A 27179-nucleotide genomic window follows, 5' to 3' on the forward strand; every position below is an offset into this window, starting at 1 on the left:
GATTTAACCCCATGTCCTCCGACACCTCCGCCATCAGAAATATCCTTCCTGCATCTACCCTGTCTCGTCCTGTTAGAATTTTATAGGTTTGTATGAGATTCACCCCTCATTCTTCTGAACTCCAGCGAATATAATCCTAACCGACTCAATCTCTCCTCATACGTCAGTCCCGCGACATGTGAGACACCGATCGCATATCAAAAAAGGAAAAAATAAAGGTCTGGATTCTCCGTCGGTGGGATCGTCCTCTTCGCCGGCAGCACACTCATGCCGGTGGATTTCCCGATAGCGTAGGGGTGTCCACAACGAGAAACCCCATTGACCGGCTGCCGGGACGGAGGATGCCGGCGTGGGTGGGCCGCACCAGAAAACGGGTGCGACGGGACAGAGAATCCCAGCCAAAGTACTTGTAGTTGTATAGTGAACTTCAAGACCTAAAGTGCCACAGACCAACTGAATTGTTTTTCGGACTGCGGCCGCAGTTGCTCTACAGGCAAACATGAGGGTCAATTTGTACACAGCAAGCTCCAATAAACACCAATGAGAAAATGTTTCTGTGTCTTGTTCTGGAGTGTGTGGAATGTTGAAGATCTCTCTGGATTGGAGGCAGTGCTCAAACTTTGGGAAAACTTCTACTTTATGGAAAGTTAAGAATTGCTCAGGAAAATATAAACGTTCATCACGAACACGGTGACCAAGCTTCTTGAAGGTACGTGAAAGATGTTCGGAGTTTTGCTTGAGGTTTCGGGTTGGAACGAGCACAAGGACATGGAAACATGATAGAATGAAACCAAAAACACAAGAGGATCGGGCTGTTCAATGAGTGAAAGAGGTCATTAAGAAGAAACAGAGTGGGAGAGCAGACATTAATTTGGGAATCTCATTAATGGAAAGAAATGGTGAGCTGAAAACTAGAACACAAATGGCAACTTTAAACTGGACATCATCAAAAGGACTTTGGTGAAAGAAATAACTCGTCTTTGCATACATGTGCTCAGGATGTTCCAGGATGGTGTAATTACTGTTGCTTTGTGGAGGTCAGTATGCTCACAGCATTTCCCACAAACAGCAACAAAATAATTGACCTCTTTATCTCCTCTCATGATATCAGTTGAATGAGTCAGGGCATCAGCAGAACTTTCCTGCTATTCTTTGAATAGTTTTGTGGGACCTTGTACGCCCAACCGAACATGTTGACGATGCTTCAGTTTTATGTCTCATCTAAAAGATAGTACCTCTGACACTGCAGCATGCTGTCTGATGTGTTAGGCAGGTAGGTTTATGTGGACTGCACTCGATGCCGGGAAGCTAGAAACAGATGTCTAACACTGGAGAAGATCCAACACTGTTTTATTCAATGATAGAACTGATATACATATTCAGCTGTGGATCGACACTATACTGAACTGACTGGAGACCTTGTAGTAGCTTGACCATACTTACTAGCTACCGCAAGGTGTTTGCACTTGCTAGCTCGTGGACTCTGACTGTCTCAGTTGCTGGGTCCCGAGAGAGCGGGAAACCTAGTGCCCTCTGGCTTTATAGTGGAAGTGTCCTGTCTGGTGATTGGTTGCACTGTGTTGTGTGCTTACTGGTCATCCTGTGTGTCAATCACTGCTTGTCTGCATCTCATTGTATACATGGGTGGATATTATGACACTGTCGGCATGGAAATACCATCGTAAATTATGCGTGCAATTCCCTGAAGTGGGTTTTGATGTCAGTAGCTTCAGTCTCAGGAGGTGAGGTGAGAGTGATATCTCTCCCTTCAGCTTTAAAATTCATCGCTAACAGACTGGGCAATAGTCTTATATTCCAGATGGTAATTAAAGATCTGAAGCAAAATTAAGTCAAGTGGTCCCTGAGGACATGAACAAAACTGCCCAGTAATTTGGCAGTAATTGGTTCTAATTTATCACTTTCGTTAAACGATGCTACAAAGGTCAAGAATTTATCAAATGAAAATGTCATATTGATTTATGTGCAAAATATAATGCAACATTCTTCTAAGCTGGGAGATCTCTGCATTGCTATCAATAATCATCATTGATTGAGAAGCACATTATCCAGCTATTTAGTCCTTGCTACCTTCTGAGTCACACTACCTGAGAAGCTGACATTGTAGGGGTCAAGCAACCCCTACCTGCCCAAGACTGCTTCTGTCTGAGGAATGAGCTGCTCTATAAAATCGCCACCGTTTTCTTTACCTCCCTGCTGGTTAGCTCTCCCATGCTGTTGAAGTCCATCTTCAAAGTGACCTCTGACCACAACCTTTTCACTTTTAGTTTGTTTTTTTCAGCCATTTAGAACCAAATCTATTTGCTTACAATTTGTTCCCCTACAGGCTCAGATTAATTTCCTCCAATACGCTGTTCGTTTGGTTCCCATGAAGCTTTGCAAATTCAGTTTTCCTGTTCCATTCCACAGCCACATTTATTCAATTTGAGTTTCTTCCTCAAACTTATCTCCCTGCTGAAGCCCATTTTTGTGTCACGGTGGCAGACAATCTGCCGCTTGAACAGAACCGAATACATACATCGGGATAGCAACTCCCACCTTTGGCGAACCCACGAAACGTGCATTGGATAACATCAAGATGGCCATTAGGAACAAACTGATGCTTTATAAAGCCTGCGTTCTCAGAAACATGCTGAGAAAGATAGGTGACTTACAGCCAACAAGAAAAGAAGCTCCAACAGCTCCATCTTCACTAACTGCAGCGTCTTGTGGGTATATCCTGACAGAACAAAACCATGAATACATCAATCCTCTCAAAGGCAGAGCTCCCAAGTTTGTTAGTACTCATCAAAAAGAGTCAGTTTTGTTCGCACATCTGCGGATGGGAGATATTACAAACCCAAGGACTTCCTTTATGTGAGGTAGCTGGAGCCAGAATAACCAGTAGGAGGCCAAAATTTCTGATTCAAAGATGCATGCAAAAGCGCTTTGAAGGTCCTAGACATCGATTATCACACCTGGGAGTCACTAGCTGACAAGAGAGTGAAAGAGTGGTGGGTTGGCAGGCACCACCATGATGACTAGAGACAAGACCAAGAGCAACTCTCAATGATACGTTTGCCTCATGTGCATTACTTGTGGCAGAACCTGCCTCTCAAAGATTGGCCTCTTCAACCAGCAGAAAGATGCATCAATGAAGATACCCCATCTGAAATGGATTTGGTTGATGCCTGTCAACATCTTACATAGATGGAAGGATGCCAGAAATTGTTCCATTAAATTATGTAAAGCAATCACTCACTCACCGTGAGCAATGTTAAAGGAAATCTGCTTGTATTAGAAAATGTTTTTGCAGGTATGCACTTTATGCACATTGATATTTTAGGTAATTGAAAGACTTCAAAGGTCACGCACTGTCTAATGCATGTTGTCCCAAACCTAACGAGCACTGGAAATTGTTGTTGGATTGCCTCAGTGATCGATAATTCCCCAACTTGGCACAGCTACACATTTCTACTGGACCTTCCAGGTCCGGCTTTCTCAGAAATGGGCAGTACAGCATCCATTTTGTAAATCTGTCGAAACACAGTGGAGTTTTGTTGTGAAAACAACATTAACCCACATAAAACACGACGGTCCTGAAATTCCTAGCATTTCTCTGAGCCTGCCACCATAAATCCAACAGGAGATGGTGGCATTAAAGAGAAACTGTAGACATGGCAATTTATGCCCGTTCTCTGCATTCTGCCATCTTTCATTAGCGTTATGGAAGCAAAGTATTTGGCTAAACTGTAGGTGTGCATTCCTTTGGGGCTAGAAAGTATGATTGATTTTAAGTAAAGTAGTGAAATTAGTTCATTGAATGGTTAATTGTTACTTAGGCCGGAGATTGAAACTTGCTTCAATTTGTGGGTAAGTGAATTATTGGGGTGTGCGTATTTTGACTCTTCTCTTAACATTCAATGGTTGTGAAAGATCATGGGAGGGGGATTCTCCGATCTCGTCTGTTGCTGCCCCACTGTAAGTGATAACAGAATATTTGGCATTCCAGCCAAAACGCCATCACGTTCAGTGGGACTGGAGAGTCTCAACCGCAAGCAAGATCGGAGAATCCTGGCCTAGATTCCAAAAGTTGCATTTCTGAAAATTACTATCCATCCCCTTATGTTCATTCCCTTTTGTTGAGCTCAGACACAAACCACCCCGCAATGACCACTATTGATATTCTTAAGGAAAGTCCTTTGTGCACATTAATTAAACAAAAGCGTTGGATATCTGTATGTGCACACATCTTCCTTTCCTGCCCACAGGTTGTCCCCGAAAAGACATCCCCACAGTTGCATGGACTATGTAATCATCTCCGTCCAAATTTATCCCTATAATGTTTATCCCTCTTCCCTTCCAGGTGTTTATCCAGCTGTTCTGTTAAATTCTCCAATTCAACGTGAATAGCTTTTGCTGGGCGATGCTTCCATATATCCACTGTGTTGTATCAGTGGGGGAGGGAATTCAGGCTTGCTTGAGGCTCATTTATTTAAAACCAGCATCCTCTATCTTTGCCATGGAACGCCAGCACAAATCTATTTTCATCTGTATCATCTGTCAGATTATCCAGGAATTTAATTGAAACCTGCAGTTTTTGTGCTGTGCTGTTGTACTCCTGAATCAGTCGGTGATTGTTCTTGGCACTAATGGAAATGATGTTTATTTGCAAATCAGTGAGAATTGGGTGTGAAAAACTAAATCTACTGTGAAGCTCTGCCCTTCTTTTGTCTGGTATCAGCAGAGATCTAAATCTGTTCATTATCTGTGAATTTATTCCACTGAGATCACTTAACGCTTCAATGGTGTTGCTGCCCACAGTAACAACATTGTGTAGCTTCAGCTTTTTTCCTTTCTGTGGTGCAGATTTTTGCCATTGCAATGAAGCATGCAATTTACTGCTCTATGGGGCACCTGAAAAGCAACGTGGCTGATAGAAACTGGGAGACCACGATAACGGGATCTCCTCGGCTCGCAACGCCTCATGTGCTCATTGTGGGCGGGATCACCTTTTGGCAAATCTGCATATTAGAGTGAAACAGTTAGTCTCACTCTAGTGTGCAGATTCCCAATGTACCTGAGGCTTTGACATACATCCCCTATGCCTTCGAGACCTCGGGTGAACGCCGTTCAGCACTAGCCCCCACAAAAGGGGAAGAAACTGAACTTGTGGGGGGTCTCCCAGGGGATCGAGGCCCCCAGCTGCAGGCCCATTGGGCAGGGTAGTGTCCTGACATTGCTGGTGCCAGCTGGACACCCTGGCAGTGGCATGGTGGCCAGGTGGCACTTCCAGCTGGCATGGGGACTGCCAGGTTGGCATTTTTGTATGCGATTGGGCCGGGGGTGGGGGGTGCCCTGCGTGGGTGTTTGGGGGGGTTGGGGGGGGAGTCAGGGGACCGGGATGCCATTCAAAATGGCGTCCCGATCTCTCGCTAGACTGGGGAGTTCTGGCGAGTGGAGCTCCCCAGTGTACAAAACGGGGCTAGGTGTAGCCGAGGCCACATGTTCCCTCCTGAGGCCCGAGTCGTGTCGTATAGTCATGTGTTTCCTGGCTCTGCAAACGCGCTCACTATGGGACTTTATTCCCAATTAGTCCAATCGAACCTGATGTCTTTCCTCACAGTCAGTCAATCCAGTTTCAGGTAAATATAAGCAATTGCTGCATTGGTTTTGACTTATTTACTTGAAAGATGGTCATCAAATCATAGAATGGTTACATCACAGGAAGGCCCCAGTCGGTTCTTTGAATCTGTGCCTGATCCCCAAGAGCAATTCAGCCATTTCGACTTCATACCCTCTCCCCAAAACCCTGCAATTTCTCTGTAGGTCCACTCCAGTTTAATTTTGAAAGTGCAAGAGTCCTTCCCCATTATTTCATTTGTTCTTTTTATTCTATTTGATGGCTTTGGTCCGTGGACCTATTATCGGGATATGCATTTAAGCAGAAGACTCACAAGTGAAATAGCCTGCTGTGTTCCCAAGTTTTGTATTTGGCACCAAGTGGATCTTAGGAACACGCTTTGGAAGGAGTCAGTTTGATTGGTTAACTGGAAATTGGTGGATTGGCCAGCAACAGTGTTCTACCTGACAATGGTCAGTGAGTGGTTCCTGCAAGCTGCTTTCTGAGAGAACTCACGAGAAGTGTTTAGGCCTTGGAAGTGAAAGGATATCTCTGAAGTGAAGCTGAAGTGAAATAATGTTCTGTTGTTCTGAAAGCAGCGAGTGCCTGGCACATCCTTTGCTGTGAATCCGAAATGATGCTGAGTCTGCAAAGAAAGTAGACAAACTCGCCATAAGGAAGAAGTACCAAAACGAAAGCCTGAACTACAGAAAGACATGAATTGGAAATCATCCCAGTACATCAAAGATTCTTAGGAAGTTAGGAAAGGAGGGTTGGGAAAGGGGTAATAAATAGTCAGTTATATTTCTGTCTGCAGAACAAGGCAGCAGCACGGGTTCAATTCCCATACCAGCCTCGCTGAACAGGCGTCGGAATGTGGCGACTAGGGGCTTTTCACAGTAACTTCATTTGAAGCCTACTTGTGACAATAAGCGATTTTCATTTTCATTTCATTTCATTTCAAAAGGTTACTTGTGTTTTAAAGTCACAAACCTGGTGACTGTAGTTCAATCGGCTCAACCAAGGACCTCGGGTATTTTAAATAAAATCTAATTTCACCTGTGTTGTGACTCTGGGTCAAGTGGGGCTGGAATTGAGCGCACACAAGCCCAGGGTTTGTGACAAAAGCCACACCTTCTGATCTTAAATCAGTTGCTATGTTTAAAAACATGTTGCCTTTTTTTTTCGCAATCACCTTAAATCTGTGTCTTCTGGTTCCTGACCCTTCCAGCAAAGGGAATTGTTTCTCACTGTCAAACCTCTACAACAGAAACAAAATACTGCAGATGCTGGAAATCTGAAATAAGAACAAAAAGAAATGCTGGAAAAACTCAGTTCCAAATTGACTTGAACTACTAGTTCGGTTCTCTCCACAGATACTGCCTGACCTGCTGAGTTTTTTCAGCATTTTTCTGTTCTTATTTCTATCAAATCTCTTCTCAACCTTCTCTTGTCTAAGCCTCTCCAGCAAAGAGTTAAAAAAAAGTTCACACCAGTGTGCTTATTTCCCAGTTTTTACTGGTGTTCCATTTTAAGGTATATGAGACTAGTTCAGACCGTTTATTTTATTTCCCTGTTTTTGCTGGGGTTTTTTCTTCTGGGAATGCCAGCCTCCCCAATCTCTCCTCTAAACTGAAACCTCTCATCCAGGAAATATTTACATAAATCTTTCCTGCCCCCTCTCTAAAGCCTTTAGGTCATTTCTAAAGTGCACTGCCCGGGATGAGACTCAGTGAGTCATTCGAAGCCAAATCAATGTTTTCTAAAGGTGCATCATAACTTCAGTGATTTTGTACACTATGGATCTATTTATAGAGTTCAGCTATATCTTTTAAGATAATTGGCAAAAGAACCAAAGAGGAAATGGGGAGAATTTTTAAAAAATGAAGGATGTTGTTACAATTTGCGTTGCACTGACTGAAAGAGTGTTGAGGGCAGAATCAATGGAAACTTTCCAAATGGAATTTAATATATACTTGGAAAAAAAATGCAGGGCTGTGACAAAAGAGCAAAGGAGTGTGTCTAATTGGATAGCTCTTCCAAAGGGTGAGAAAATACATGATGGGCTGAATGGTCTTTTTTACTGTTAGAATCTATGATTGTTAATTCTACCAGTACCCGACCAGTTCTAAACCCCTGGACTTGATGGCCACAGAAGGTGCATTCATAACATGGCCAGACAGGTGGATTATCAACTTTTAAATCTTCCCAATATGCCTATGGTAGTTGATCAGAGTGGGAGAGTTTCGGGTCAGCTATCTGCAGAAGGCAACAGCAAGCCACTGCAGTACCATTTCAGTCATAACCATGGACCAATCCAATGGAAGTCCATGGAAAGGGCATGGTATCTGAAGAGAGCGAGAGAGAGGTAGAGAGAGAGAGAGAGAGACAAAAAATCCATCATGTAAAAGTTGCTGATAAATATAAGTTCCATTATAATTGATAAAAATGGACCACCTCTGAAAATATGGAATTGTATCTTTCTGGTCCATACCGCTAGCCTCAAAAACAAACTGTTTTTCTCTTGCAGGTGAGCGATGGAAGTCTTACCATTTCGTCAGTGGGTCGGAATGACCGTGGGCCCTATACATGCCGTGCCTACAGCATTCAGGGAGAGGCTGTTCACACAACTCGGTTGTTGGTTCAAGGTAACTTTTTACCTCATATCTCTCTGGTCAGAGTTAAATTATGTTAGTTACAGTGTACTGTTTCAATAGTCACGTATTTCATTTACTGAGTACAACAGAAACTTTGTGTGATATCTTGTAAATTTACCTCAGAAAAATCTGTGAACCAACCACAAGATATTTACCTTGCATTTCTTGCAAAGGTGATGTGCGAGACCTGTATTTTATTTTCCAATCAATGGACAATTTAGTGTGGCCAATCCACCTACTCTGCGAATCCTTTTGGGTTCTGGGGGTGAGACCCACACAGACATGGGGAGAATGTGTAAACTCCACATGAACAGTGACCCGGGGCTAGGATCGAACCAGGGTTCTCGGTGCCGTGAGGCAGCAGTGCTAACCACTCTGCCACCCTTACCATTTGTATTATGCGCATCGGTGAAAATTGGAGATCCATCCTGTTACATTGTGATGCTGAGGACCTGCAAAACCTGCAAAGATACTAGTCGGCCTCAGTTGTGACTGTGTGATTACCTCCAAGCAGCAGTCTGAAGGTAATGCGTTGATAATGGATGTCAAGGGCGGCACGGTGGCGCAGTGGTTAGTACTGCTGCCTCACTGTGCCATGGACCCGAGTTTGCTCCTGACCCCATGTCACTGTCCGTGTGGAGTTTGCTTCTGCGTGCCACCCGCTCAACCCAAAGACGTGTAGGCTAGGTGGATTGGCCACACTAAATTGCCCCTTAATTGGAAAAATTAGAAAAAGATAATGGGTGTCAAAGGTGTTTGGCATAATCCAGATAAATATGCAGGTACTCAAACTCAGAATACTGTTAGTCGCTTGATAGTACAGAATTGAATACTGCTGGAAAAAGAGACATGTGCTGTCAAACCTTTTCATCTTGCACTCATCAGGATAAATGCCTAATGCCTTGACCCAATTTGCCTATTCATTCAGAGTCACCTTTTTTGCACATAATTCTGACTCAAATTGACATTGCTCATCATAATCTACGATTGGAATGTGCAAACATTGACACTCCAAATAGACATACATTTGAGATACAGAATGAGTACTTGCTTTGGTTTCTTTCACTCCAGTTCATTGTGTCCCATTCTTTGTGACCAGAAGGTTGCGGGTTCATTTCCCACTCTAGGATTTTCTTCCAGTCGTTGCTGTGCCAGAAGAGTGTCAAAAATCCCTGTACTTCAGATGGCACATTACGTGGAGACCCGACCTACTTATGGTGGCAATTCTGGTGAATGTGAAAATGGCCTGTGACACCGAAGAACACAAAATCCTCCAACTGTTCCAGCAATTGTGAAGCAGACTAATTGATCATTTATCTCATTCCTGGAGTTTACTCTGCACAGATTAGATGCTGTCCTTGCCCATATTTTCCATTACCTTACAACATAATTCATTTACTCACAACATAATTCATTCACTCTTTGTTCATTAATTGTATTTTTAGAATTATGCAAAAGGTGCTATGCAAGTACAAGTTCAATACTTTGGTTCCTTTTTGCTTTCCACTAGTCGAGAGGATAGAAAGGAAACGTAAACTTCTGTCAACCCTATTCTCTCACTTTTCACTAGAAAACACCTTACGATGGCTCTTCAAACTGATATTTTAAGTCTCTTTCTCAGAAAATATCCCATGTTGTCTCTCCCAGTCACAAATCTTAGATTGGCAACTCAAATGTGGACGTTCTCAATGTCACCAATGGTCAAATAAAATAATCTCTTGTATTTTTCTGTATTACACAGGAATGATATCCTAAGCATAAATGGAAACCCCAGTATTATCAGGGATAGGTTTTCTAAACTGGTGGGGGTGAGGAATTGGGGGAGCAGTTTTCATTCCGCACCGCTTAACGTTTCTCATTGACACGTTTTCCACTCAGAGGTGACAGCTGACTTATATGCAGGTGTGGAGGCCACCAAGACCGACTCCAGGAGCAGATAATGAGGCTATTGTTGCTACTACTAGGATCTAGGTGATCTCGGGGGTCGGGGGGGGGGGGGGGCGGGGGTGAGAAGAGAGAGAGAAAGAGAGAGAGAGAGAGAGGATCTGATGCCTGACCCTGGCAATTGGTGGGGGTCTTTTAAATGAAGAGAGAGGGATGTTCAGATAAACATGAGGTGTGCAGCTGTGAAGGTTATTATTTCTCCCCAAGCATGTTCTCGCCTCATTTTAGCTGCTACCCAAGACCTGAGAAAGCATGTTAAAACTGCAAAGAAGGGTACATCAGAACAAAGAGAACAAAGAACAATACAGCACAAGAATAGGCCTATCAGCCCTCCAAGCCTGTACCGCTCATGATACCAACCTTTGCCAAAACCCTCACAACCTCCTTATGCTGTATCCCTCTATAGCCATCCCATGCATGTATTTGTCAAAATGTCATTTGAATGCCGTTAATGTATCTGCTTCCACAACCTCCCCTGGGAACGCGTTCTAGGCACTCACCACCCTCTGCGTAAAAAAACGATCTCAGAATAACCCAACAGCCCCAATCGCTGACAAGGCCTACCCCCCCCCAACATGAGTGATACCCCGCGATGGGTTAGCCAAAGGCCCCCTTCGTGAGATCCCCCCTTCAGGTTCCTCCCTCAGTCCCCCACTTCAGGCCCTTCCCCTTGGCAGTGCAAACCTGGCACTGCCCCCAGCAGCCTCGCAATGCCAACTTTGGCACTGCCAGGGTGCCAAGGGGTAGTGCCAGAGCACTGTCCAGCCATGCCCCTGACCACCCAGGGGCTTCAAAATTCAACAGCGAAGGATCTCATTGAGGACCCCTTGCACTTTAATATCTGAGTGATGCCTGCTGCTTCTACAGTGGAACAGTTCTTCCAGTGCAGGCATCAGAGGTTGAAAAGGATCCAGTCTAAAAAAAAACCCTCAGACTGGCTAACTGCTCTTTTTAGGAGACACTTCAGAGTAGAAAAGAACCCATTGTGAAACAGAGGCACTCGAAGACAGGACACCTGTTAAAAAGAGGAAGCACCTCAGAATTAATGGCTCGTGAAGTACTGTGAAAACAAAACTAAGCCCTCCTTTGAGATAGCCTTCAGCTGTTAATGAAGAGATTCTGGGGTGTAAAATGGCATGTAAACAAGTAAATACAATGGGAAAACCTCAAGGGGAGTGAAATGCTTCTCCAAGAAACAAGCTGCAGAATGGCTCTGTCTGACGAGAGGATTTTAGGACAGACAATCTGCACCTGTTATGGGGTGTTCAACATGAAGGAAATAAGAAGTCTGACAACACCAGGTTAAAGTCCAACAGGTTTGTTTCAAATCACAAGCTTTCGGAGCGCTGCTCCTTCCTCAGGTGAATGAAGAGGGAGGTTCCAGAAACATATATATAGACAAAGACAAAGATGCCAGACAATGCTTTGAATGCGAGCATTTGCAGGTAATTAAAGTCTTTACGGATCCAGAGAGAGGGGTAATCCCAGGTTAAAGAGGTGTGAATTGTCTCAAGCCAGGACAGTTGGTAGGATTTCGCAAGCCCAGGCCAGATGGTGGGGGATGAATGCAATGCGACATGAATCCAAGGTCCCAGTTGAGGCTGTACTCATGTGTGCAGAACTTGGGTATAAGTTTCTGCTCGGCAATTCTGCATTGTCGCGCGTCCTGAAGGCCGCCTGATTAAAGTCCAACAGGTTTGTTTCAAATCACTAGCACTAGCTTTCGGAGCACTAGTGCTACAGTGCTAACCACTGTGCTACCGTGTTATTGGTTGATCTTCATTGGAATTATACTTGGAACTCTAGCTTGGATGTGAATATGAACACACATGAGTACGTCCTCAACTGCGACCTAGGATTCATGTCACATTACATTCACACCCCACCATCTGGCCTGGGCTTGCAAAATCCTACCAACTGTCCTGGCTTGAGACAATTCACACCTCTTTAACCTGGGATTACCCCTCTCTCTGGATCTGTAAAGACTTAATTACCTGCAAATGCACGCATTCAAAGTATCATCTTGCATCTTTGACTTTGTCTATATATATGTTTCTGGAACCTCCCTCTTCATTCACCTGAGGAAGGAGCAGCGCTCCGAAAGCTAGTGATTTGAAACAAACCTGTTGGACTTTAACCTGGTGTTGTAAGACTTCTTACTGTGCTTACCCCAGTCCAACGCCGGCATCTCCACAACATGAAGGAAAGCAGTCTTCAAGGCTTCACAGATCCAAAACAACAATTCTTGCTGGTTGTGCTCACATTACTAACATTGTCAATTCCCTTCAGCCTTCAGCTGTGTGGCCAGAGGCTGCAACAATTAGTGGGGGTTAAAATTACCTTCACCATATTACCACGGAAGGGGCTCTGACCTGGAGGTGTTTGGTGGGATGGACAGCAGAAGCTGAAGTTGCCCCTGAACATAGAACATACAGTGCAGTAGGAGGCCATTCGGCCCATCGAGTCTGCACCGACCCACTTAAGCACTCACTTCCACCCCACCCCCGTAACCCAATAACCCCTACTAACCTTTTTGGTCACTAAGGGCAATTTATCATGGCCAATCCACCCAATCTGCATGTCTTTGGACTGTGGGAGGAAACCGGAGCACCCGGAGGAAACCCACGCAGACATGGGGAGAACGTGCAGACTCCGCACAGACAGTGACACAAGCCGGAATCGAACCTGGGACGCTGGCGCTGTGAAGCCTCAGTGCTATCCACTTGTGCTACTGTGCTGCCCTGGTGAGGGTATACACGATCCGGGGGTGGTGGCAGGTGGCATATCAGACCCATGGGCACTGAGACCCTCGCACCAACCCCCCACCCCCCCCCACCCCCCCCCCCCCCCCCCCACCCCAGCCCAGCGATGACCCCTTCTATGATTCTGTGGGTGATTAGGACATATTTACTGTCCAGAATCTGCTCCCAGCCACATCAAGACCCTTTAAATTCTATTTGACCGTAAACCATTTCCTGTGTTGCTCTGTTTGTGAAAACACTCTAATTATCCCATTTGAAGCACTTAGGCATTTCCAGTTAAACAGGAATACATTGTCGGTAATATTTCAGCTTGCATCCTTCGAGCTAACGGAAATGGAGGAGATAAAACCAAACATTTGACTACCAAAAAATATCCAAGCACATTAGGTGCGGGAATATTGTATTACATTCTACAATAAACTAACTGATGAGGGAAACCAACTGATGAGTGTTGCAAAAGAAGTTCCACTCGGGAAACTAGACAAATACATGATGCACTGAAAATGTTCTGAAGAATGCACTTTAGTGAATTGAATCCTGAAGTCAATGCCATTAAAATGTGGCGCTCTCAAAAGATGTGGCTGTTTCTGCATCAATCCACATATGTTATCCCCATTAATGAGATAATACAAGCTGATACATCATATGGGCTTTGGCCTTGTTCCCATGGGTTAGGGGGACAATGACAATGAGACAAATACCCTAATAGATGGTAATTTTGCTCTGTTTCTTGCCGATGCTCTGAGGACACCCTGAGAGCTAACACTATGAGATTGAATATTGAACGCTATTTCATGCACAATTAGTCAAAAGCTAAATCAGCTCTTGGAATTGATTAAAATTTCTGATGCTAAGCATTGTCTGGCAATGAGAAGTTCAATCAAACTTTCCTTCAGAAAGACACAACGAGCAGAGCCGCATTAGAATGCCATTGTGAGGCCTTCTCTGCACATGCTGTCCATTTGACTTCGATAAGGTCCTGTCTCCATCATTTTTCAGATGACCATGTTTCAAGAACAGTTGACAATACCTTAGTGTAAAACCTGCTTGCTTGTCGCTCAGTCTTCACTGGCTTGTTACCATTTTGAAATAAAGCCTTTTAAGTGTGCACCACTGAGAGAGCTATATCATTGTGGGGGCCGCATTAATAATAATCTTTATTATTGTCACAAGTAGGCTTTCATTAACATTGCAATGACGTTCCTGTGAAAAGCCCCTAGTTGCCACACTGCGGCACAGGTTCGGGTACACTGAGGGAGAATTCAGAATGTCCAATTCACCTAACAAGCACGTCTTTCGGGACTTGTGGGAGGAAACCGGAGCACCCGGAGGAAGGCCATGCAGACACGGGGAGAACGAGCAGACTCCGCACAGACAGTGACCCAAGCCAGGAATTGATCCGGGGACCCTGGTGCTGTGACACAGCAACAGTGCGAGCCACTGGGCTACCGTGTTATTGGTTGATCGTCAATGGAATTACACTTGGAACACTAGCTTGGATGTGAATATAAGCCTCGGAAATACTAGTTACAGTGTAAAGTAACTAAGTTAATTCCACCAGCGACAAAATGGCATACAGGGGAAGTCAGGTGAACCCGTTAAGTGCCTGCTCCCTCATGTCACAATTAACTTCCCTCATTCAGAGTCTAGTGTATGTTCAATTCTCCTGGCAAATGAATTATTCACATTCTTTTAATAATAAATGTCACCGACAATTATTGGTCAACAAATGCAAAGCCAGTTTTGAAGGTGTGAAGAAAAAATCTAACCTAGGCTCGGATCTAAATAGACAATGGCCGAAGGGAATTTCTTGCTCACATTCGGAAGAGAAAGTTGTTAGAATTATTCTAAAGTCTTAAGGTTGCTGCTCATGTTTATCCCACCGTACTTTTTCCAGTAACTCTAAACAAAGATGATTATGTTTGAACTGATCCCCTTGTACCATTCTTGTCCCTCGTGTATTTTTCTCTCAAACATTTAGAGACGCAAATCAGACCTGTATTACTCAACTGCCATGTCGGCTTGATTTCCCCACTCACCTGGGCCCTCCTTTTCCAGCAAGCGGCAAAAGATCAGGGCATCTGTTCACCTTCATTTTTCCCCTCACACGAGTTCAAAGAAAGCAAAGTGACAACAGCACCACTGTAGGTTATCAGCTAGTCAAGGATTTTTTTTTAAAGTTCGATTACATGGGTGAACTTTGATGCTGACTGTCAAACTGAGGGCAAATCTTCAAGCTGATCAATAGTGCACACACAGCATAATGTATAAATAAAACACACATTCATCTTCTTACTCCTTTATTCTTTTTCTATTGTGTAAATGTTGTCAAGGGTGGTGCAAAGCACATCTGAAAGGCCTTTGAAGCCGGTGTTTGAATCTCATTTTTCTCGGTGTTCAGTAGTTCTGTTGGCTTTATGTGGATTTCCAACAGGGAAAACCTTAGGAGTTTGTAGCCGTGGCTTTGGTGAAGACTAACAACAAAAGGTTGAAACTGCTTCAACTAAACCTCGTGCTTATGCTTCCCTTGATGTTGGTTGCATGCCACACTAGGTAAAAACACACTGCTATAAGGCATTTCAACTAACTTGTTCTGGAGTCTCACTCTTCATTGTGCAAGAGAAGCTCTGAGTTCCACACTGATACCAAAAGTGTCTTAAAAGGAAAGGTCGGAGAGGTTAGGTTCGTATCCACTCGAGTTTAGAAGAGTAAAAGGCGACTTGATCCCGAAGGGTATTGACAGGGTGAATGTGTAGAGGATGTTTACTCTTGTCAGAGCATCTAGAATGAGGTGTCACTGTTTAATAAGGCATCGCTCATTTAAGATGGAGAGGAGAGTTATTTCTCTCAGTCACATTCTCGAAAATTTTCTGCCTCAACTAGGTGGTGGAAGCAGAGTATTTGAATATTTTTAAGGCTGAGCTCAATAGATTCTTGATTAACAAGGGGGCGAAAGGTTATCAGGGGTTGGCAGGAATGTGGGATTAAGGTTCCAATCAGATCGGCCATAATCTTATTGAATGATGGAGTAGGTTCGAGGGGCCGAGTGACCTATTCCTGCTCCTAATTCATATTTTCGTATGTACATGTCAGATCTAGGTGTACTTTTTTATTTTGGTGCTTTGGGCTTCGTAAAATTTGAGTAAAGGGAAACAGAAGTAAGGTTGCAGTGACTATCTCAAACAGATAGTTACACCGGTGACTTCCCTTTATCATTGTGCTATGGGGGTGGGAGTGGCATAGTGGTATTGTCACTGGACTAATAATTCAGTGACCCAGAGTAATGATCTAGCGATCCGGGTTCGAATCCCACCATGGCAGATGGTGGAATTTTAATTCAATAAAAATCTGGAATTAAAAGTCTAATGATGACTTTGTCGATTGTCGTAAAAACCCTTCTGGTTCACTAATGTCCTTTAGGGAAGGAAATCTGCCATCCTTACCCAGTCTGGCCTACGTGTGGCTGCAGACCCACAGCAAGGTCGTTGACTCTTAAATGCCCTGAAGGATGGGCAATAAATGCTGACCCAGCCAGCGATGCCCACATCCCATGAACGAATAAAGAAAAAAAACAGGGACTTTACCCATCATACAAAATTGTCAATAAAGAAATGAATTCACATTTACATATTCAAATTTCTGCGAAGAAGAGCGACGTAGAGCTCGGCAAACAGACTCTCCACTGTAGATATTTTGGACGAACAGTTAAATACCCACAAAAATGACTGGCAAGCTTTTTATACTCTAGTTTGCTCTAGTTTTCGTGCTCATTAATGCTGGACACATCACCATTGATCAAGTACCTACCTGACTCTCAAGTCAGCAGTAAGTGTTCCCAGGTCAAACAAAGTTAAGTTACATACCAAGAAAACATTACTTTGCTTCAAACACTTTAGCTTAACCCAACCCTTGAAGAACAATCCAATATGCCAGCGTGATGTTTGTTTTGTATATCCTCCCCAGCAGACACGGGGGCCGGGCTGTGTGAAACTGTTTTAAGAGCAGTTCATGTTGCAGTTATCACCAATTTTCTGCTGTGGTCTCCATAATATTAAGCAATTAATGAAGACTCCCTCAACTCATGTGGCACCCACAACTAACAGGAAGACCTGCATCCCATTCATCTAGAATAGATTTGAACACAGTTCCCAAAGGCACAAAGAGAGTTTGAACCTCACCTCAACCTTGAGTTCCAATTCCATAATTTTAATGGTTTCTAACTAGGTTGGCTTAAGTGGTGAATGTGTAACTTTACATAATACAGGGCATGTGTATACTCTTCCAGATCTTCTTTACGTTTATCAGTGAGTAAAAATTGCTGTAAGGAAATGACATCTACAGCACTTGTAATGCTGACAGTGCTATTCTAATTTTTATTCATTGCCTCAATCTCATTGTTTGCGATTATAAAAGCTTCTACGTGCAAATAGTGGAGGAGATCCTATCTATAATTGAAAACCATAGGAAACAGGGACAGTGAAATACAGCATTTTCAGTGTTACTGCACTGGACCTTCCGGCAGGTTATCTTCAGTGCCTGTAGTGTTATGATTAGAATGCTCGCTTTATGGCTTCTGCTAATCAGTTCAAGGCTCAGTACAGTGTGACACTCTTAAGGTATCAGGTGCTCCTGTCACTTCTTTTGCTGAAAGCCTTGGTCAGTATAAGCCATGTGGTTTGACCGCAAGAAAGGAGCCGAGCTGACTCATCCCCTGGCACACATGCCCATAATTGAGGCCACCCACTTGCTGCATATATGACGCAGGTCAATTAGCATCCCTGATTTGCCCATAAAATCCAAATATTAATTTCAAAAGCTGACTTGAATTGAATTAGGTATTGAATTCACAAACAAAGATGAATACCTACACCTTGTAAGGTTTAGGTTTGAGGATAAAACTAAATTTTTAAGGTTCAAATTTTAAATTTCTGACTCTAGGGTCCCCAATTGTGCTTGACCTACAAGGTACGAATAACTAGTATTTATGAATCAAGTAGAATGTATTGAGAAAGGTGTTACATATACTTAACAAGAAGCAGTGAAGACAACACAGAGGTGTCTCATCACTCAGGATCCCAGGAACTCTTGGTGTTGTCAGCATAGATGGTATCTCTCTCCTTTCTTTGTCTTTGAAGCAACGTTGAACTGTTTCCAAAACAGTCATACCCCAGACAAACCATCTTGTGTCACCTCATCTTTGCAACTCCTGTTTTATGGATCATAAACTGAGACACAGTTTCTCCATACTCCCTCAGACTCCAGAAGTTTACATTCCATCACAAACAAATGCACATTTCCCTCAAGATTCATCACAAAGAAATGCACATTTCCCTCAAGATACAGAGGCCATAAGTAAAGTCACCCTCTCTCGTCGACATATTTTAACCCAAGCCCCACCCTAAAGCCATTAAAATCAACAGTTAAGACCAACTCTTATTGTGGGCTGGATCACCCATTGAATAAAAGGGAATTATCTGCTCCAATCCCCTAACCTCCATCTCCACCCTCACCCCTGCCCCACCAGGTCTACACCTCAAATTCCTGAATTCTGGTCAACATACCTAATGGACAGATCAAACTACCTATTGTGTGTTCAAGACATCACTGGAGTTATTTTACTGAAATGAGAACTTCACTTTCACTGAAGGTGCAGTGTGCGCTGGCTGACACACAGCGGCATGTTTCAGGATGTCCAGAGTGAGAGGGTGCACAGATTGTGGGACACAGCACTGGGGGACCTGGTGGAAGGATGTTGGGTATTTGAAATGCTACAGTGGATGGAGGTTGAGAGTCACCTCACCCTATATTTTCTTCTTTTGTGGCACCTTCCAATGACGTGGCCAAAATTGTCATCTGCCCCTCATTTCACCTGCAGACCAAAGGAAGACTCCTAGCAAGCTGCTGATGACCAAACACTCCCATTCATCTGGTGACGCCTAAAAGGTGACCATTCGATGGTATGGTATTTTTTGTGTGTCGGTAACATGGCCTAATCCATACTGGAAAGGTTACCCTCTTACCATGAGTAACTCTGTTCTGACTCACAGGTTATTTAAAAACTGCCTTATTAACACTCTATACAAGGTAGGCTGCAAAGTAGGTACATCTCGCTTGTGTACAGACTGTTCCGTCTGCTCTACTAAGTCTCTAGCACATGACTGTTGATGTCACTGATACATCACAATTCACATCACTAACCTATTACCATAACTATTAACCCATTATAGTACACTTCCCTCCCCCCAAGTATGATGTCAACTTGTTTAATAAAAATGTTAAACTATTGACATTACATTTCCAGTATTTAGTAATTTCCTTTATTGTTGGAGGTTTTATCCAACTATTTCTACATACCCCCATTCACTCCTCCCCACCCCCAACCCCATCCCGGTGGGCAAGTCACTGTTATAAGGGATACAAACTCCCACAGTATTCCAGGCTCTCTGGGACGACATTGTGGGCACATGCAGATGCTCCTTTTGTTCCCTCGACCAAATTTCCAGGATTGATGGTAACTGGGATGTGACCTTTCACAACAAATGAACTGTAAAGACTGTGGACATTTTCAAAGAAATACTGGAGGACATCAACACTTGCTCATACTCTTGAATGGAGGGGAGATTAGGATTCATACAGGAATCTTCTGCTCCCTAGTAACACACTAGTAACACACAGTGAGGAAGTAAAAGGTTTTCAACTGCTGGAGATTCAAACGAATCTGGGCAATGAGAAGAACATCATCAAGATTCCTGTAGACATGGCAGGAAACGAAAAGAAGATATAATTTCCTGACAACACTTCGGAAACTACTTTCATTTGTTTTAGGTACTGGTAACATTGCTACACTGTCCTCAGTGCGAGGCAGCCCCCACCATGGGCAATAGAAAAACTGAGTGAGGATAACAAGAAAACCCACATCATTTTCAGCAATGGAATGAATCTCCAGAATGACAGCAAGACTAAATTATTGAACTGAAGCTCTGAAGATCTAGCTGAAGGACAGCTGTAATGGGAAGAAGATTTTCTGCTGAGATCAAAGTGTCAACAACAACTTATTTTCACCTACCCAAATAGGCTGTGCATTGCTCTGGCAGTGAGATCCTTTATGGAATCAAGTATTTTGTGCTCCCTGGACAACTCTTTATCATCAACCAGTGATGTGCAATGCACTACATTGGGTTCAGTGGGACAAAGATACGGACATTGCTTTTCGACAGCAAACACAGCGGACTCCTCCAAACAAAATAGACCTAATATGTTTCAGCGGTAGTTTTGAATCGAGTGCCAACCTCTAGGACCTCACCTTCCAGCGCATCACTCAGTGCAACAATGGTTTATTTCTCCTAACCCTCTTTAAGAAAGATCAAACCAGGTCCAGAAGATGCTCTTGCAGATGGCCACCATTTGTCACCCCTTGAAGTGAAGGGTAGTGATTATCAGACTTTTACTGGAAGATTCATAACCCCTGGACCTTGGAAGGTCTGATGGGTAGAGGAGCATGGCTTGGAGGTAGTCCAGCTAATTAGCCAGTTTTGTAATGTCAGCTCCAGTTTCACTATTGAAGACAAGCGTTAAAGGCTGAAACTTCCACTGTAACTGACCAATAGTCTTGCTCATGACCATCAACTTCTCCCAGGAACAGCTGATTTTATATCTGTCATTATTTCCAATTTCTTGAATAGTTTGCATTTCACAAATGTTCTCCGCTCTTCTTCCTCTATTGAAATTGTTAGACTTACAGAACCCTTGAAGTGTCCTGTCATTCTGCATTGGAAACCCTCCACGTCCCTTGCTGGTCCATCTTGGAATCTGTGCTGCTTCTTTACATCGAACAACAAGAACCTCAAGATGGCTGCTGTAGGGTTCCCTGCACTTTTGCCAGTTTTGGCAGGCTTTTGAGTGGGTGGGGCTTCCATCCTTGGGCCTACCCCTGTAATATCGAAAGCCACAGTGTCATGATGGATTATAGCCCGATTTAGCTCTCCGGGTTTCGCCTGAATTGTGTACTAAATAATTTCATCAATGTGAGGTTGTTTTTCTCTGTAAAATATCTGAAAACTTTTCATCATGGACTCAGACGACAATATGTCATGAGGTGGTTCATCTTTCAATGCACCATACCCACAAGAACTGGCTGAACGATGTAGGTCGGTAAGAAACAATTTGACAGATTCCCTTGGTCTTTGGGATGTCTGATTAAATCACTCTTACTCGGTCATGAGGTTTTGATTCAGATTAAAATATTTGTCGAACACTTTTAGGTCAGTCTCAAAGTATGAAGAGGTCTCTTCTGTCCCCTACCTCAAGAGGACATTGTTGGTGACAGGTTCCACAGCGTAGAGGAATGAACTAACCTGATGCTTCTGCTCTTTGGCATGCAAGCCCAATGGTGTTTAATACCTTTTGGAATGTTCCTTCCACAATTCCCAGTGCTGGCCTCTCTGTGGGCCCTCGAGGTTCTCAAATGATCATGGAAGGGGCAGTGACTGCTCATCTGATGCCGATAGCACTCCCGCTTCTCAATGTGCCTCCCTCATAGGTAGGTTTTCAGATATTTGCTGCTAACATTGGTTCCTGTGGATGTTCTATCGATGGCACCGAATCGTTGTTAGACTGGTGTCACCATCACTACGATCCTGTTTAAGGTGTTGGTCTCATGGCCTAATCTACACTGGAAAGATTTCGCTCTTACCATGAGTAACTCTGGTCTGATTCAGATAGGTTACTGCAAAACTGCTTTGAACACTCTATGCGCGATAGGCTATGTGGTAGGTACATCTATCTTGAGTACAGACTGTTCCATCTGCTCAACCGAGTCTCTTAGCACATGACTGTTGCTGTCACTGTTAGTCATGGTTCACATCACTAACTCGTAATGTAACTAGTATTGCATCACACTAAAAATAGCACATCACTTACTCTTTTTTTAGATGAAGTCCTCAAGGAATTTCTGAAATAAATGCTGTTCAAGTGTTGATAAAAGCATTCTCGAAAACCTCCTGATATGTTTCATAAGTGCTCTTCACGCTTCCAGCAGCAAGTGAACAGTAAAAGATGATGAAATGAAAATCGCTTATGTCACAAGTAGGCTTCAAATGAAGTAACTTTGAAAAGCCCCTAGTCGCCACATTACGGCGCCTGTTCGGGGAGGCTGTTACGGGAATTGAACCGTGCTGCAGGCCTGCCTTGGCCTGCTTTCAAAGCCAGCGATTTAGCCCTGTTTGTAATGCTCTGCAATGACTAATTTACTCCCAATCAGCTGGTTGCTGTTGGGAAAGATCGAAAGCCCCCAAAATGTTGTACAGCCTCTTAGTCGGCAGTTGAAGTGGCAAGTGGCTGCTTCATGATCTTCCAGTCAGCTGTTCCTAATGCAAGCTTCAACTCCTTTACCAAGATGGTGTCTTGTGCTAAGCACAGGAAAAAACAGTCAGCTCAAGACTCCATTTTGGTGTCGAAAGAATCCCAGAAAAATCGCCCTTACTAATTAACTTCTCATCTAGAATTTAGATCATAGGTTCTGCATGCTGGCTGACTTACAGCCAACTGCATTCACACAGCCATCTTATCACTGATTGAAAATGTTTATTATTGGGTCACTTTTATACATTACCCTCATTCTACCAGACAAAAGTTCATCTGCACATATCTGAAACCAATTCTGAGTTTGTACATATTGTCTCTCTGATGTTCTGTGCAAGTTAATATAAGTCATAGAATCCCTATGCAGAAGGAAGCCATTTCGCCCATCGGGTCTGCACCAACCCTCTGAAAGAGCACCCTACCTTGGCCCACCGTTTCCCTGCAATCCCCCAACTCCCCCAACGTTTCCATATTTGGACTCCAAGGGGCAATTTACCACGGCAAATCCACCTAACCTCCACATCTTTGGTTCGTGGGAGGAAACTGGGCCACCCAAAGGGAACCCGTGCAGACACGGGGCGAATGTTCAAGCTCCACACAGTCACCCAAGGTCAGAATTAAACCATGATCCCTGGCGCTGTGAGGCAGCAGCACTAACCACTGTGCCACCGTGCCACCCTTCAATTCCAATGGTGGAGGACATCAACTCTGAGCCAATTACAGCTTCATTAGATTGGATTTTGGAGATTTTATTTCAGAATTCCAACAGTTATACATTTATTTTGTTTGCTGGCCGAGTGTGGAGTGTCACTCGATACACTCGATCTTTCGGAGAATAGGCCACCTTTTTTTTGTGAACTAAAAACATTTCCTCAATTTTCCTCAAATGTATCCACCCCTCATTAAAAAGTTGTACCACTCCAGGGATTGCAAGTGTTATCGAGTTAGATAAAAGGGAGATTTTGTTAACAAGAATCTGGTCAGAGTTCGAGCACAGTTTGTGGCCTGCGGTAGAGCTGGGACAGCCGTTGTTCCTGAGACTTCGAGAACGGGGAGGCTGGGATTAGATGTGGGGCTGTCAATAACCTTACCATATTGCTGATCGCCACTGCAACGTGAAAATGTGGTTGTTGTTATTTCTGAGCTTGAACTATGCTCAAGTTGTTGCTGGCACAGTGCCCAATGAAAAGAGATTGTTAAGAAGTGAGATGGACTGAATCAATTTAACAGACACACGTACCAGAATATTTTGAACTTTCAGTCAATACTTTATTATTTTAAAATACAGAAGGCTACAAAAAGATGGCCACCCAAAGGTCACCTAACGTCCCTTCTGGATCAAAGCATTCCCCTGTCTGAAGAGAAATTTTTCAGACTGATGTTGACACAATGGGCAAGATTCTCTGACTATTCACCCCAGTGGGATCTTCTGATCCTGCCAATAGCATACCCCTACCGCGGGATTCCTAGTGACATGGCGTGGATTCAACGGAAAATCCATTTACAACGGCGGGACCGGAAGATCCTGTCCCCGGCCAACGCCAGGCCGTAAACAAATACATGGTTGGACTGAGTGATGATCTCACTTTTATGGCATCTTAATTGCACCTTTTGCAGACACACCACCTGCCTGTAGGTTAAACCAGAACTTTTTAAAAGCCTTATTGCAACATAAATATATACCTTAAAACAGGCTTTTAACAACATAAGACCATAAGACATAGGAGCAGAATTAGGCCACTTGAACCTCCTCTGGACCCTTTCCAAGGCCAGCACATCCTTCCTTAGATATGGGGCCCAAAACTGCACACAATACTCCAAATGGGGTCTGACCAGAGCCTTATACAGCCTCAGAAGTACATCCTGGTCTTGTATTCTAGCCCTCTTGACATGAATGCTAAACAGTATGCTAACAGTATTTAAATTAAGGAATCAAGTTATTAGAAAAGCAAATATATCTTACTCCAATTATATGTAAGGCTTTGCTCAGTACTGTATACATTATGGGTTACCTTACGAAGGATATACTTATCTTAAAGGGGGTACAATGTACGTTCACTAGACTGATTGCTGTATGAAGAGAGATTGAGTAGATTGGGGAGGATTGGCTGAGATAGAAGATCAGTCATGGGCCGGGATTCTCCCTTCCGGGGACTAAGTCCCCACGCCAGCGGGAAAACCGGCGCCAACGACTCCGGCATCAACGGGCCCCCAAGGTGAGGAATTCTCACCTGTCTAGTGAGCTAGGTGGACGCCGGGCAGGTTGGCGTCGCTCCAGCCGTCGCCGAAGGGACTACGCGAGTTTGCGCATGCGTGGAATGGCCATCGTGATCTCACGCATGCGCAGAACCGCCGGCGTGATTCTGTGCATGCGCAGACCGACCGTCATATTTTGGCGAATACGTGGGCAGTTCTCTTCACTCCGGTCATGGTGGAGCCCTACAGGGGCCCGGCGCGGAAGGAAGAAGTGCCCCCACGGAACATGCCCGCCCGCAAATCGGTGGGCCCCGATCGTGGGTCAGACCACCTCCCCTGGGGTTGGATCCCCCCCCCCCCTCGAGGACCGCCCTCGCTGACTTACCTGCGAGGTCCCGCTGTGTGTGACCAAATGTAACCCACGCTGGTGGGACTGGCCACAAATGGATGGCCGCTCGACCCATCGGGGCCCGGAGAATCACCGGGGGGGCGGCTGTCAACAGCCCCCGACCGGCGTGGCGGGAATCCCGCCCTTGCCCAAAAAACGGATACGGAGAATACGCCAGCTGGCGTCGGGGTGGGATTCGCGTCCCCCCCCCCCCCGGGGATTCTCTAACCTGGCGGGGGGGTCGGAGAATCCTGCCCTTATTCAATGGTGGATAATACTTGAAGAATTTAGTGGCCTACTCCTGCTCTTATTTCTTATGTTCTTAAGTTCTTCTGCAATTGTGCAAATTACAGATACACAGAGGAGAAAGGCCCAACCTTTTCTGTCCTGTCCATTTTCCCTCACCTTGATCAAAATGGATGCTATTTTTGGTATTTTGTTTCAAGTTTATACGTAAGAATAAATTTATGTAAGTGTTTCCATGTGCTCAACCTTTTACGTTTATCAAGCGAAAGTCATCAAACAGGGAATCAGGTCATCAGCCTGAAACATTAACCCTGTATCTTTACCCACAGATACTGCCAGAGTTACTGAGCATCTTTTGTTTTTATCTTGTTCTTCCAACATTCGTAGCATTTTGTACTTTTTGTCAGGGATGTGATGTTGTGATCCCATCACCATACCCACAGACCCTGTTCATGCTGTCTGGTTTTGACTCAGTTTGTACCTTCCAGACAACGGCAACAACCGCCAAGCCCCCCCCCCTCCCCCGCCGCCCACTGTCATCCCTCCCCAACCCCTGCCCCAGGACCCACACCATCTCCTAAAACACAATCCCTCGCAGCCATAGGAAAATTTCTTATAATCCATTTGGAACTTTTTCTCAGCCTCACAGAAGATTTCTCCAAGTGCTGCCCTGAACTTCGAAATAGCCACATGTCTTTAAATGCGAACAGCCGTTTAAGAGCTGCTGCTTTGCAAGAAATGCCACATTTTCTCTCCTGCAAGCCCCCATTTCTGGTCTACTGTTCACAGGGAGCTTTTAGATTTACTCACATGAACTGGCCTTGGGATTTCCAGCCAGGTCACCATCTGTTGAGCAGATGCGCGCACTGAAATCCTACCAGCTTTGTACCAGGAACAGAATTCTTGCTTGAAATTCTAAATGTCGGCCAAGACAATTTTTTGTTATTTGTATAACTCTTTCAGGATTTTAAAGCGTGCAGTAGACAAAGAGACACAGCGAGTAAAAGAGAGCTCAGCGTATGGTGCATTTCATCTCTCCTAAACATAAGGATTGCCAATGTTTTTTGTAAACATGAAAGGCTGCCCCTACATACTCAGTGTTCAATCTGCTAAATTAACCTTATTAGGTCAGGGTTGGAATAGTATTTAGAAGTGTGAAAGTAGATTAGTTGTAATGATAGCCAGAGGTTAGTTAGAATTTAAAGTATCAAGTCACTGCCAGAAACTCACGGAGCTTGGAGACTGCTAACAAGATTGCTTTGCTTGTGGCCTGGGAGTGCGCAGGTTTAAATGTCATAAGAATGACTTAAATAGCTGTTGCCGCTGTGCTTATGAATTGATGTAGTGGAGACTTCTCCCAGGAACTTAACAAGGTTATAGTGCTTTAGTTTTTAAAAGTAGCCTTAGCCACTACCTACATAGAACGTACAGTCTGTTTTTGAAACATATCTTTCCAGAAAACTGGGTTCCTTGTGAAGAGCATTTTGAAGGCTCCAAGTCACCCACTATAGTCCAATGAAAACACAAGCATTGCACTGACATTGAATATTGCTTCTTTACAGGCAGCGTCAAATAAATCCTATCTCTTAGCAAGACCGTTTCAATAGTTATCAGAGACACGCGAGGCAGTGCCCAATCTATGCTTGGGCCCCAGCTATTCACAATCCATGCCAATGATTTGGATGTGGGGACCAAAGGAAATATTTCCAAGTTTGCAGATGTCACGAAATGGAAAGTAATGCACTTTGGTGGGAAAAACAGAGCATTTCTTAAATTGTGCGAGATTCGGAAGTCTATGTCCAAAGGGATCTGGGCGTCCGTGTTCATCAGTCACTGAGAGCTCTCATGCAGATACAGCAAGCAATTAGAAGGCATTTGATATGTTGGTCTTGAGCGCAGGAGTAAAGGTCTCTTGCTGCAATTGTATAGAGCCTTGGCGAGACGGGATATGGAGCTTTGTGTATAGTTTGGTCTCCTTCTTAAGGAAGGATATACTTGACATTGAG

At 44.1% G+C, this 27179-nt stretch overlaps 1 protein-coding gene across 3 annotated transcripts in view; it reads left to right on the forward strand.

Moving 5' to 3' along the window:
• Positions 1-27179, forward strand: part of igsf9bb (immunoglobulin superfamily, member 9Bb) — an 889343-nt gene that overhangs the window by 649420 nt on the left and 212744 nt on the right. For all 3 annotated transcript variants that reach the window (XR_011937440.1, XM_072486656.1, XM_072486657.1), the window contains exon 5: positions 8151-8268. Coding sequence is in view for 2 of the 3 variants with exons in the window: in XM_072486656.1 (XP_072342757.1) it covers positions 8151-8268 (118 nt within the window). In the remaining variant the exon portion in view is untranslated. The remainder of the gene's footprint in view (positions 1-8150; positions 8269-27179) is intronic.

This window comes from Scyliorhinus torazame, chromosome 21 (assembly GCF_047496885.1).
Source record: "Scyliorhinus torazame isolate Kashiwa2021f chromosome 21, sScyTor2.1, whole genome shotgun sequence".
Lineage (NCBI taxonomy): Eukaryota > Metazoa > Chordata > Chondrichthyes > Carcharhiniformes > Scyliorhinidae > Scyliorhinus > Scyliorhinus torazame.